This window comes from Asparagus officinalis, chromosome 2 (genome assembly GCF_001876935.1).
Source record: "Asparagus officinalis chromosome 2, Aspof.V1, whole genome shotgun sequence".
NCBI lineage: Eukaryota > Viridiplantae > Streptophyta > Magnoliopsida > Asparagales > Asparagaceae > Asparagus > Asparagus officinalis.
The window spans coordinates 17438498-17449760 of record NC_033795.1 but is presented as its reverse complement, the minus strand read 5'-3'; the positions used below and the strand labels follow the sequence as shown (position 1 = coordinate 17449760).

Sequence of the window (11263 nt, the reverse complement as noted above, 5' to 3'; positions counted from 1 at the left end):
CTCCTCCACTTGTGAAAACTTCTTCACAAACAAAACAAACCCTTAAACACACTTAAACCCTTGTTTAAACCTTGTTAAAAACTTCTTAGCTTAGTTGAAAACTGAGATCAAAGAGAGTATTTATATCCTCCAAAACCTCAGCTAAAAATCCCAAGTCAAAAGACAGAAACAGCCCCAGCAAACAGCTCAGGAAATAGTCGTTGGAAAAGCAACGGTCAAATTGTCGGTCGACCGGAAATTTCGTCGGTCGACCGACAGAGAGTAAAAACACGAAGAAGCAATTCTGGACCATCGTCGGTCGACCGGTGCGGTCGACCGATGGAGCTTTCGGTCAACCGGACCGATCGACCGACAGACTCTCTGTCGCCCAGTGATGAAAGATCAAATGATCGGTCGACCGGTGCGGTCGACCAAAAACTGACATATATAAAAGCTGATTTGCAGATTTTAAAACCCTGTTTAAAAATATCAAATAAATTCCAAAAAATATAAAACTTTGGGGAATGATTGTAGACATGATAATAAACATGCTACAGTGACTGGTTATCAGAAAGGACCTCCCAAATGAAAAATATCATCATTTTACAAAATAGTCCAAAACATGAAAATATGAGATACTTGAATTTTAATGTTTTGACATAAACCAAAATTGCATATTCTATGCAATAAATACCAAAACACAATAGTAAATATGAAACATGTGATTTCATATTTATAAACATGAAAACTCAAAAACTATGTATGTATATATATAACTATATATATCAAAACTTATGTGTATATATATATATATATATATAACTATATATATATACGAAGAAACCAATAAAATGTGTGTGTATATTATATTGAGCTTAGAGTATCTAACACACATAATATAAAATCTAAACTAGATTACCCAAGCTAGATCTTGATCTTCAATAAGCTCTTCTTGGTAATCTTGCGGATGAAGCTAGAACTTGGATCTTCAACTTGAATTGCAAGGCTTCACTCCACAATTCCGCCAACCTCCTCTTGATATGATCGTGTAGGCTTAATCCATCCAACCTCCAACAACGTTGTTTGTCTACAATACATAGGAATACACAAACACTAGACAAACAACATTAGTAGTAAATTGTTTGTAAATCATCATCAAAACAAGAAGGCCAACACCTGTGCCATCGAACGGTTATAAGGTTGGAGCTTTAAACTTTGGTGGGTATGGAGCTGTGTCCCACTCAGCAGGATAAGGCCGCACCACCCCTTCCTCGCGGAGTTCGCTTCAATTGGCGATTGCATTAATGCGAGCTTCTAGTTCATCCACCTTAGAGGACTGAGGGTGTAGCTCTTTTTCCATCTCCTTCTCATTTTCAGAAGAGGATTCCAGGTTGTGAGTCTCACGATCTGAATGTTCGGTCACTTTCTGTTTCCCTTTGGAGGTTGTCCTCCGGGAAGATTCAGGTTTCTGGCCTTTTTCAGCCAGGAGCTGAGCCAACATATCCTTCATCTGAAGAAGTGTTTCTTGTTGCGCTTAGAGTATGACGTGATGTTCATCCGCTCTTTTGGCTAGGTCTTCGGGGTTTCCTGTCATGTAAGCAGAAACCTCTTGCGCTCCGACAGAGCTTGAAGATTGAGATTCGGCTATTACCGAATGTTCATCACTTGACGTAATCCCCTTGGCTAACTTTTGATAGTCAACCGAACGGATAGCTCCTGTCCGAGTCCGAGTGTGTCGATATACTCCCTCGAACTCATCACAAATTTCTCGAACAGTCAGGGAATGACTTCTTTGTGACTCATCAGAATCGGGATGCGAGGCTTTTCCTCTGCCGATCATGTTGATAGTAACCTCGGGATATTCGATTTCAGGGGTCTTCTTTTTGTGGCGACGTTGTCGTTTAGCAGGTCTAATGACATTCGTCAATCTGTTGAACACGGATTGCCTAGGCGTAGGTGAACAACAGCTGCATTCGGAGAGGACGGCGGAAATAAGCCGCTCACATTGGCATGAATGAGCCACTTGCTGTGTTGACCTTCCTCTCGACAGTAGCTCACGTAAGTCAGAGACTTGGGAAGAATCTCGTGAGGGTGGAGATGGAACCCCCTGCCCCTGGGTGGGTTGGACATGAACCTTAAACCCATGCCGACTCTTTTGAACTCGACGGACCATGTCGTGTTCTTGAGAAGACACATGAGAGTCGCGTTTAGGTTTATAAACACGAGTCTGAGGTCTGTGTTTAACTGATAAAACAGACCTCTGTGGGTCGTGTTTTGATTGAACGAACACTTGTGGTGTGCGTTTTGATGTTGAAACAGACCCCTGAGGGTCTTGATTTGGATGAACGCACACTTGTGGTGTGTGTTTGGTTGATTGAACAGACCCCTGAGGGTCGTGTTTTGATTGAACGCACACTTGTGGTGTGCGTTTAGTGGACTGAACAGACCCCTGAGGGTCGTGTTTTGATTGAACGCACACTTGTGGTGTGCGTTTAGATGATTGAACGTGCGTTTGAAGATCACATTTTGAGACGCACTCTTGAGGTGTGCGTCTAGATTGAACAACGCACCACTGAGGGTCGCGTTTAAGTTGGTTTTGAGACGCACTCTTGAGGTGTGCGTCTAGATTGAACAACGCACCACTGAGGGTCGCGTTTAAGTTGGATTACCCGAGGTTCATAATCGGCACCACTGAGGGTCGCGTTTAAGTTGGATTACCCGAGGTTCATAATCGGGTTCATTGCCACGAAGTGTACGTTCTGGAGCGGAAGCGCATGGTTCGAGCAAAGGTCCAGAAACTCAATCTTCGCGTTGGGTAATAGCTCGGCTATTCCGCAAGTATGCTCGGCGTATAGATCTTCTCCTTCGTTGAGCGACGTTTTTCTTAGCTTGTTTCAACGCCTTGGTCGCAACGTCGTCGATGTTGGTTGGATGTTCCTCCATCATAGGTCTCTTACAACCTATTACACGCTGTGTTGATACGGGTGTAGAATCCTCAACTAGCAGAGCGAGTTTAAGATCTTGGCCAAAGGAGAGGGATTTCTTCGGCGTCTCAGCAGTAGTTACGACCTCCTTAGAGATCTTGCGGGTATCACGTCTAGCTTTAGGGCTAAACGACCCAGAGGAGAGAGCCTCCTTGTACTTGGCTTGGTCGAACTCTACGATGAGAGTTTCGACGGTGGTTCCCGTGAGGTGAACGTCAGATTGCGCCACCACTTCTTCATCAGAGAAGCTAGTCCCCAGCAGAGTCGCCATCTTTTGTTTGTGAAAAATTTACAGCAAAAGAAATAAAAGAAAAATTGATTTGTATTCTCTCAAAATCAATTACAATTTGGATTCCGATTACAAAGAGAGGAGAATGAATTTGATTCTCCCCTTTGTTTAAAGCTGGGTTCTTTTTGGTAGTGATGGAGTGCCTCCTTCAATTGCTTGCGTCGAACTTGCTCTCCGTTGACGATCCGACCGTACTATCTCACGAGAACGATTGACTTGTATGATGAATTCGGTTTAGAACTCTTAACAAGTTTAATAAACTCAGAACGAGTTGAAAACTCTGAAAGGAGTTGTTGAAAACCGAATAATCGATTAGTGTAATGAACTTGCATTACAAGTTTAATTAAGAACTCTTAACGAGTTTACGAACTCAGAGCGAGTTGAAACTCTGTAACCGAGTTGTTAGAACCGAAAATTCGGTTAATAGCCGAGTAGACCCGCTGTTGGTGAAGAGATTCTCCGAAATTTGACTAACTGACTGCTGATCAGTTCCTCGATCTTCAGAAAACTCCCCCTCTTAGCCCAACGTCAAGTGGTTTTGATCTCCAAATCTCCAACCCTGTGCGGTTTAGATGCTAAAACCGATCAACCCCTTACTCAGTTGAGTAATGCGGTTATTTATAGGGGGATAAGGGGTGTAACCAACCCCTAAATCGGCTCCTATGTGGGCGAGAATCCCTCAGAACGTGGGATAAATGGTTGTTACGCCGTTCAACATGTGTTTGAACAAGTCAAACGCCTAACTTGGCGTTCTGGCCCTTAACTCTGCGCCTAAGGCTTGAGACGCAGAGTTAAATCTCTACTAGAGATTTAAAACGCACAGGCCGCACAGGCTGCTTGTGTGCTGAATCTCAACTCTGCGTCTTGAGTTTGAGATGCAGGGTTGAGTGTTTGCTGAAGAACGCACAGTCTGTACGTTTTGTGTTTTAACTCTGCGTTGCAGAGTTGAATGTCAACTAGAGAACGCACAGTTCGTATGCGTTTTGAGTTTGGGAAACGCAGAGGTGGACTCTGCGTTTGGGAGAGGTTGTTGACTTGTAACATCATCCATTACAACATCACAAAGGCTACTGCTCATTGATCTTTGCTTGTTATGGGGTGTGAAAGTCGTCAGATTGTAACTCTCACGGTTGATTATGAAGGCTACTGAATAGAGTTTTCATCAGCTGTCAGAAGTGTCGTTGATTTGTAACCCTTCTTGATCTATGTGAAAAGTCCTCTGTTTGTAGCTCTCGTTTGTTGGCATGAAAGTTATCTGACTGTAACTTTCATTGTTGAAGCTTGATGGGGATCAGCTATCCATTGTGACTTTCAGACAGCCTACACGAATATTTGCCCACAGCTCTCTACCAAGCAACTCACCGACCAAGTTCAACCTTTTATTTCTGAAATCATTATACTGCTCATCGGCACCTCTAATAGTTGCTAATATAATATTAGTCATGTTATTGTCACAGCCATCAAGATCAATCATCTCAAATATGAGGTTGTGTTTATAGCGATTGTAGAGTTGCGGATGCAGTGATTTGAAAATTACTTGTGTTTCGATTGTAACTTCCATTTTGGGGCTTAATGGGGATCAGCTATCCATTGTGATTTTTAGACAGCCTACAAACAAGTGGGACGTTTGGTTTGGTTAGTGTCGGCTCAATTTTAGGAAAACTTCGCCGAGGTAGAGAATTGTAGAAACGGCGAAAACATTGGAGAAGAACAGGATTTTTGGAGCAAGCAGAGCTTTGGGTGCTTGTCAGTAGACCGCGAGCTTTGGGGCGGTCGACCGCGATGCTTGTCAGGGAGTTTTTTGGACTTGGTGATGGTCGACCGTCGCGGTTGACAGCCAAACCCTGTAATCGGTATTAGGTTTCTGTCTTTCTGGTCGGTCGACCGCGATGATTTCTACGGTCGACCGCCAGGCCCAGATTTGGTTTTTCCTGTTCTGATTGTGATTTGTGTTTGGTATAAATACAAACATGATTTTAGAGTTTTTGGGAGTTGAAAAGGGGTTTGTTTTGTGCACAGAAAAAAGAGTTTTCTGAGTAATTTGTTTAGGGTTTTGTTTGAGAGGTTTGTTTGAGAGATTATGAGTGATTTTATAATCTCAGTTTGTACTCTTCTTCTCTATTAGTGAAAATTCATCCCCTTCTTGCCCTGTGGATGTAGGCAACTTGCCGAACCACGTAAAATTCGTTTTTTATGTTCGTGCCGTTATTTTTTATTGTGTTTGGTCTTCTCTCTCAGCGTTTGTGTTTGCCCTCTGAACCCCCAACAAGTGATTTCAGCACAACATGGGCTATATCCTCAAGCCCTGAGCAATAGCTGACAGACCTTCTTTCAAGTTATTTGTGCTGTATTTAACATTTATATAGTTAATTCCAAGATCGATTTAGATGAACTCGCTATTCTGTCAACTACAAGTTCCTACAAAATTCGCGCACAATCTGAATTCACTTTTAGTCGTGAAATCCTCACATAAGAATTTTTGTTTCTTGTATTTTACTTGGGAGGCAGGTAGTCTGGGAGCCTTTGGAGCTGTCCAAACCATGAAATGCTAACATCTTCTCTTTACCTGTCATCTAGAGATGTAGTCTTAAAGTTTCAATATTGAGGTCTCTTTAGTTAACAGGTGTGCTTGACAGAGTCAGGTGAGCAACGGAGCGCTACTTAAGACAACTGACAGCTGAATTCAAAAGGACTTGGAGCAAGAGACTGTTGAATCTCTGCCAGAATTCCAAAATAAGGAAATTGGGTTCAGGTATTGCTGTGACAAATAATTTGGTCTCTTGTTTACTTTTCTGTTAGTTAACTTTTTCCCCCAATGAGGAGACTGTTCTTGCTTTTGGCTAGTACATCGTTGTTGATATGATAATTTTATGGCATATGTGAATTTTGATGCAGTGTAGGTGCAAACACATGTAAATTGGTTAAATTTGTTATCTGGCATGAACCCAACATTTTACATGATTTATGTGCATCGGTGCAATGTATCATCATATCAGGGCTATTGCCATCCATGGCATGCAGTGAATATGTAGGTTGAATTTTTGTTATCAAGTATTTTAAAAGCACCGTCATTATTTCACAGGCCTCTCTCTTTTTTTATTGATCTTGTTATATTTTTAATGTAAAAGTTTACTTCTGCAGAGAAAATGATTACACGAACTTATGTTGGTTTTCATTCTCGTCTAATCGTCTTCTTTACAGAGTATAAAAATTCACTCGTTCTTGTAATATTTTCCTCTTCTTTAGACCAGAGTGAAAAATCACAGAGAATTCTCTTTTTCTCTTTTCCCTTTCGGGGAACATAATAACCTCTGCAATTTAACAACTCTCAACGTAAGAGGGATATTAGCATTAAGGTCCTTAAGAATATGTGATTCTACACAATATACCTCCTAACATCATAACATTAGTCTAAAAACTCCCTATTTCTCATCTCAAAGCACATAACAACCACAACTACTGCTGCTGCTGCTGCTTCTGATCTCCAAGCAAAAGAGACTTGACAATTTCGTCAGGCATGCCATCTTCAAGCAGAAACATATGCCCAGATTCTGGCAACTCATGATAATGAACCCAAGGCAACTTCTGGCCTATATACTGGGACGAGAGAACCGGCACTATTCTGTCCTCTGCACCATGCCACAAATGAACCGAACCGTCACCATTAGGAAATGGGTCGTCAAGCTCCAGCGGATCAAACTTCCAGTTACCAAAACCGACCATCATGTCTCTGTGGAGTGAGTGGTACTCTCCTTGTTGCAGTATTTGCCCCTAACCAAATAAAGAAACATTTTCGTGAAAAAGATCGAAATTTTCTAAGTATGCATCATTCAGCTACTGTGAAATTGAAGACAAAATTCCATAGGATGGTTATATGACCAGTCTCTATGGATAAGAACGTTGGACAGTATTAGCTGGCTGGATTACTATGTTGGTAATCCATCCTTTTTCTCAAAAAAAAAAAAAAAAAAGAACGTTGGACAGTTAATAAACAATTTGTGCAAAAGATAAGTTAACAAAAATGGGAATGTCACCATTGAGTTGTAGGTATACACTAAGAGATTAAATAAGAAATAAAGTGCGTACATAGGGGTTACATGTTGCTTCTTTTAAAGTATAAAATGAGAGAAAACCAATTGAGATGGTTTCACCGCGTACAACTAAAGTCACAATGTGTACCAATTTGGACAAGTTATTGTTGACGTGACAAATAGGACTCGAGCTGCATAACTTTGCTGGAAGCAACTAGAAAGGATTTAGCAATGACTAAAGGCATAGTAGATAATAATCTTATACAGAATTGAACAGGAGAATATGGATCATATGATCCATGTAGCCTACCCCAGAAATTTAGGATAAACGCTTTTATTATTTTTGTTGTTATAGAAGGGAATCATACCATGTAGTGCCCTCTAGCTGAGAACTTGTGCATGACCTTCAAGTCACCAGGAGAGAAAAGTTCAGGACGCATAGCTATTACGCCTGAAGAGGAAAACCATTTCTTAGTGTTCCACCAGTACGTCAACCACGGGACGTAATGTGCAACTCCGACAGCCAATTTATCATGAAGAGTTTGCTGGTTCCAGGCGGCTTTGGATACATTGGCAGGAAAGTTTGGCCACCAGAAGTTAGAAACTGGTCCGAGGAGCGCTGCACCTTTAAGCCTGCAATTATTCAAGGAAGAAAAAACAAAGTGAAGGATATTATAGATCAGATACAATTTGCAATACTTAAAAAAATTCTCAATTCATGAACAAAACCCAAATGTTCTTTTCTCTGTATATGTGAGGTTTATGTTTTCATCTAAAGATACTACGTAGTATATAGTTTTGAGTAATACCTATGAGGAATATATTTGAGGCAACCCCAAACAACTTCTCCTCCCATTGAAAACCCAATCACATAGAATTTAGATCCTAACTGCAGCTGATCAGCAAGTTCTTCAATATCCAGGGGTGTGCTTTTCTCAGTTTTCTTCGTGTCGGGATCACTTTCTCCATATCCTGCTCTGTCGAAAGATACCAAGTATATCCCCAGTTCTTCAAGCACTTGCTGGAAAAAATCACCACAGTTAGCTAAATTTTCTGGTAAATTCCACAAGCCCCATGAATGTTCGGGGGTTTCGCACAAACACCTAACGAACTTTGAAAATCAGAAAAGGGAGGCAAAAAAAACTACTAAACTTTCGGAGGGTTTCAGAAGACTTCCGAACTTTGGAGAAATTCCACCTCATCGGAGCAAATTACAGTTTTATCTATATTTCAGTTTGTGGAACTCCCGAAGGTTCAGGGCGCTTTTGTGACATATTCTACAAAAACTAGGGTGCTTTCATCTATTCTTCAAAGTCTAACCAGGGTGTTGTGCAGAACTCGATCCCCAGAGCTGAGGTTTTCTGGAAATTTGCTCTAAAATTTATTGATATTATCAATGTAGACACCATGACAAGATAAATAGAGAAGTTATTTTACCGGTGATATAGGAAGGTGATCGTATCGACATGAGTAGAAACCATGAACAAAGATAATCTTGTGGTTAGCATTTTCTTTTGGGACACCAGTTTCTAAGTAAGCCAAGTGTCTTCCATCTCTGAGCTTAATTCGAGATGCAGTGATTGGAGGGCCATTTGGTGATCCACAAATCTTAGGTGGCGGAGGTTGAATTGCTTGATACGTTGTCCATGATGCTAAAGCCACCAACAAAATTGCTGATAATTTGTTTATGATCCCTGAAATGCAAATCTTGATGATAAATCATTTGAGGAAAAGGGCATTGGTAATGTGACATAGCTTGACACATGATGTGTAATTATTTCACTGGTACAAGATGAGGCATGCTAGACGGAAAATTCCATCTAGGAAAATCATATTTCCATCTAAGCAGACTATTTCAGACGGAATTCCGTCTACAATGCTCGTCTAGTAAGTTTTTGTCTAGGATGCAGTATTCTAGACGGAAATTCCGTCTAGAAAAACATCCTAGACGGAAAAATATTCTAGACGGAACGTAAAACCGTCTAGGATAATCCTAGACGGATAAATATTCCGTCTAGAATGTTTCCTAGGGGGGAATTCTGTCTAGGAAGCATCCTAGACGGAATTTCCGTCTAGGATGCTTTAATTCATCCCAGACGGAATTTCCGTCTGGGACGTATCCTAGACGGATTTTCCCAATTCAGCTTTTACATTTGTTTTTCCCTATTCATACGATTTTACCATGTAATTACATAAATTACCACCTGTCATTATCAGGTAAAATTTTAAAGGTTAATTTGCAAATAGCCTCCTCAGTACATTGTTGTTTTGAACTTACCACCCCTTTAGTTTTGTTGTTGCAGATGGACCCCTCAAGTGAACATTTTGGATTATTTTATCTAGATGGTCTATTTTTCAAAAAAAAGAAAACAGTTATCCCTTTCTTTGATGGAGTTAAAAGAGTCAAAAGAACTTTAATCTCAACAAGAAATTAATAAGAGTATGGATAGTCATCATGCACAGTGCCAACCGTAGGGTTCCCTAAAAGTTCACTGAGAATAAATCGTTTCATGAAGAAAGGAGTTAGGGTAATTTTGAATTCTTGTATGGACTTTGGATGAAATATTAAACCTCTATTTTATTTATTATCACTATTATTTTCGGATATTGATATCCTGTACAGACTGAGATTCTTATCCATAACCACGTACGTGTAGGAAACAATTCTTTGTAAGATCTGAAGACATTTCGTTTTCTCGGCTGTAGTCGTTTCATTGAAGGTCAATTACACTAAACCGCAAGAACTTTCAACGTTTCGCAATGAACCCCCAATAACTTTCAAAATTGTACTAAACCGCCAATAACTTTGGAATTGCAGAAAATTTCCACTAAGTTTTCGCAATTTTGCAGATAACCCCATGAATAAGAAAAAAAACATAGAAATACATTTTGAAAGTTACTGGGGGTTTATTAAAATTTACTCAAAAAATATTGAGCGTTTTCTGCAAAAGTTATTTGGGGTTTAATGCGATTTTGAAAGTTATCATGGGTTTACTGCAATACACTAAGAGTTCTTGGGGTTTAGTGTAATTTGCCCTTCATTAAACTTTACCAAACACATACATTATTCTCAAAAAATTAAACACAAACATCTATTAGAGGCTACAAGCCTACGACTAATTGGATGAGCAGAAACATCTCTATGATCCAGAAAAGAAAAATAAATGAAGAAGGACTTTAAGAAGAACAATGAGCCTGAAAATTAAATTAAAATGAATTCATGAAAATGAGAGAAGACCAATAAGTTAAAGAATCAATAAACCAACAAAACTAGAGTGCATTGTTAGTCCCCAAAAAGAACATAGGGTTTTCTGAGAAAATTACCAAAAGATGATGATGATTTTTTAGGCGTTTGGTCTATTGTCGGAGATCTCACTGAAGCTACTGTCATTTTTGCTCCAAGCTCTCTCTGCTCTCTCTCCCTCTCTCTCTCTCTCTACCAATATTAATAGAAGATAAAATCTTCTAGAAGATGGTGACACGCATGCGACTGAGACTGACTCTACATTCATTACTTAATTAATTAATAATGTCGTGAGAAATGAGAGTTAATTCTTAACTCTTACGTATCCAAATCTAAAAGAGTCCAATATTATTGGTGGTTAGTTTAGCTGCATGAAACTTGAAATGTTATTGGTGGTTAGTTTTAATTTCTTAGGGGCTGTTTGGTTCGGGGCCAAAAAATATATATATATAACTCCCCTGTACCAAAAATTTCATGTTTAATTCCTTTTGAAGAAAGTCATATCTCTATTATTTTTACCATCCCATGTACCAAAAAATTCATGTTTAATACCATTATTTATACCTTCATGTGTATCGGTATTTAAAACTTCAGGTACCGTTTGGCAAAGGGTTAAGTGAAGGGTTAAGGAGATTTAACCCCTTCTTAACCTGTCAAACACAACAAATCTATATAAGGGTTAAAGTGAGTTAACCCTCCATAATTTGCCAAACATAAAAAAATATAGAAGGGTTAA

At 39.7% G+C, this 11263-nt stretch overlaps 1 protein-coding gene across 1 annotated transcript; it reads right to left on the bottom strand.

The window, feature by feature from the left end:
• On the bottom strand, positions 6444-10716 carry LOC109830419. Its single transcript, XM_020397674.1, has 5 exons — positions 10608-10716; positions 8721-8977; positions 8093-8304; positions 7652-7916; positions 6444-7023 (listed from the first exon to the last, which is right to left on the bottom strand). The coding sequence occupies exons 1-5, from the start codon at positions 10672-10674 to the stop codon at positions 6709-6711; spliced, it is 1116 nt and encodes a 371-aa protein (XP_020253263.1). The 5' UTR covers positions 10675-10716; the 3' UTR covers positions 6444-6708.